The following is a 2,558-nucleotide window of genomic DNA, read 5'->3' as shown; positions in this document are numbered from 1 at the left end:
AAAAGGAAGGCCGACTCAATGTGTCCCGCATCCGGTGTGTCTCAATGTAGCCGTCGGCCCGAGACGTATCCCCTCCCGCCCGGGTACGCTATCAGGATCATCATCATCAAGTTTTCTCCTTATAGCCGGATGCGGCGCAGGATGACATGTATCGGTGGTGCTGTCAGGTCCAGTAGAAGGCTACATAATAATATAAAACTTAGTTTAGAAAACTACATAATAATTCATAACAATTTATATTATCTTACCATAATCGTGTCTGGATCCTGAATGTAGTCATCTGTCAGCATCACATGAAGCCTGAAAAAGGAAATTAAAATAGTGTAATAAAATAAATAAGTTATAGTTAAAACAAATTCAAATTCAATACTAATAAACTCATACCTGCGCATGTGAAGAGCTGCCATAACTCAGTCGGCGCCCACTAAATAAATCTCGGGTCGGTGGACCCTCATCAGTGGTAGACGGGCCAGGGAAATATCTACCCCAATCTGCTCCTTGAAAATCCGAGCCCGTGATCAATAATTGACCCGATGGGGTCATCTGTGAAGGCACTGGAGTGTCAAAAATTCCAAGGCTGTAAGACGGCATGTCAATCTCATGCATGCCACCTGCCATATCAGCAGCAACATCATCGCCCCCTGCTGAACACCACCTCCTCGGGCAGCACGAGGTCGTCGGGCACCAGCAGGTCGTCGGGCACCACCACCTCGTGGGATACCACGACCTCGCTGGTACGTGGCTGGGTCAATATAATCAGCCTCGTGTGCCAAACGCTGATCCGATCGGGCTCGCTGCAGTGTCTGGGCAGGCACATCCATGAATCGACGACTATAGTCCTGCATGACCACAGGATCGTGGACATAACTCTACATCTGCTGCCCCATACGATAGACGGTATGCAATCCAATCGCCTGCACAAAAGTAAAGAATGTAAACTACGTATTTGGCACGAAATTACAGGTATATAATTAATTATAACAGAAAACATACCAGAGCCTCGTGTCTCCCGGCGTATTAGACGTACCGACCTTCTGCCTGATGAATTGGGTTCCCGATAAAAAGTCGGGAAACAGTGCGGTACCATGCCATATAACCTTCAATAGGAAAGTGTTGCGGAGGTGGGGTCAAGTCACCTCGCCTGTCCCAAATAGCCAGCTGAGCGTTAAGCCAGTCAATAAATGTGTTGTCCACCCTGGACCGATCATCCCTCTCATAATGTAAAGGATGCCATGCAGGCAGAGTCGGTATAGGCTGCGGCAGGCCAAACTAACGAGAAACCCGCTCTGAGGCATGATGCTCCACAATATCGAGGCATGTGATAGGAACAGAAGCCCTCCAAATATGTTGGCCGAACGTACAATACGCTGGCAGGGTACCTATCACCTCCTCGCTATACGGCGTCCAGATGAACTATCAAATAACAACACAAACCGTTAGTATGCGCAACACTAAATTAAACAATAACTGGTACGTTTAGTTAGATATTCACCTGTGCGTCCTCCAGCAAATCCAACACATCCCTGATGCGGGGGAGATTATGATGGGCATCATACTCTCGTGCAAGTCTATGACGCATAACCCACCTACAAGCTAGAGGGAGATTCGGAATGTCTACATTAGCCGGTAGCTGTGGTAGAGGTGGCCGAAGCTGCAGAAATCGCTCCCAGACCCAAACCTAACATAGAAAGTTGATGTATAGTGTCAGATAAACTATAACTAGGTAGAATTGTAACTAACGGACATATTCGTTGAATATGTTGTCACCTGTAGAAGCGGCAGGAAGCCACAAACGTCTCTCTGTGTGCTCATGGAAGCCCAGCACCACCCCAGTTGTAGCTGGCTGTATCCTCGAACCGGGTAATATGATGCAGAAAACGGAGGCTGACTAGGTTCCCCGAAGTGTTCGGGAACAAAACCCCCCCAAATGGAAGGAGCAGCAACGGCCTCGTATATCGCTGCACATCCACCTCCTCTGACTCGTCGGTGATAGTATCGTGGAGCTGCACCAGGTGGTCTCTAATAGGGACTAACTGTATGCGACTGACCCCAGACGCTACCTCCTGGTCCTCCGGCATGAAACCAGTGAGCATGTGCAGCATATCCCAATATGCCTCCCGCGGATAATATCTCATGTTCGCAGGGAGTAAAACAGGCAAGCCATCAGCAGACAGGCCATATAAAATCTCTGCGTCCTGGAGTGTAATGGTGGCCTCGCCAATGGGCAGATGGAAAGTGTGCGTCTCCGGTCGCCACCGCTCAATCATGGCCGTGATCAAAGCATAGTCGAGCTGTATCCGGCCAATCCTAATAATCCGATAAAATCCCATCTCCTCCAGGTGATGGACCACGCGGGGATGTAGAACGCGGGGAGGACTCAAAAACTCCCATAGTAGATCCACTCTCCTGGCCCGAAAAGTCGTTGTAAGCAACTGTCCCTCCCAGATATACTCGGATCTATGCTGGGGCTGTAGGGCTAATAGATCCGACGTCCGAGGGCCGGGATGTATAGGCGCATCCATGTCGTCAACTGTAAAATCATAATTTTTAATAACTTA

General features: G+C 48.9%; 1 protein-coding gene across 1 annotated transcript; it reads right to left on the bottom strand.

Annotated features, from left to right (window-relative positions):
- Positions 1 to 1,808: 1,808 nt before the first annotated feature.
- Positions 1,809 to 2,522, bottom strand: LOC109222136. Its single transcript, XM_019386534.1, has 2 exons — positions 2,271 to 2,522; positions 1,809 to 2,195 (listed from the first exon to the last, which is right to left on the bottom strand). The coding sequence occupies exons 1-2, from the start codon at positions 2,520 to 2,522 to the stop codon at positions 1,809 to 1,811; spliced, it is 639 nt and encodes a 212-aa protein (XP_019242079.1).
- Positions 2,523 to 2,558: the final 36 nt, after the last annotated feature.

The sequence above is a fragment of the Nicotiana attenuata genome, unplaced genomic scaffold, assembly GCF_001879085.1.
Source record: "Nicotiana attenuata strain UT unplaced genomic scaffold, NIATTr2, whole genome shotgun sequence".
NCBI classification, from domain to species: domain Eukaryota; kingdom Viridiplantae; phylum Streptophyta; class Magnoliopsida; order Solanales; family Solanaceae; genus Nicotiana; species Nicotiana attenuata.
Note: the sequence above shows the minus strand (reverse complement) of the source record. Positions and strands in the feature narration are given on the sequence as shown.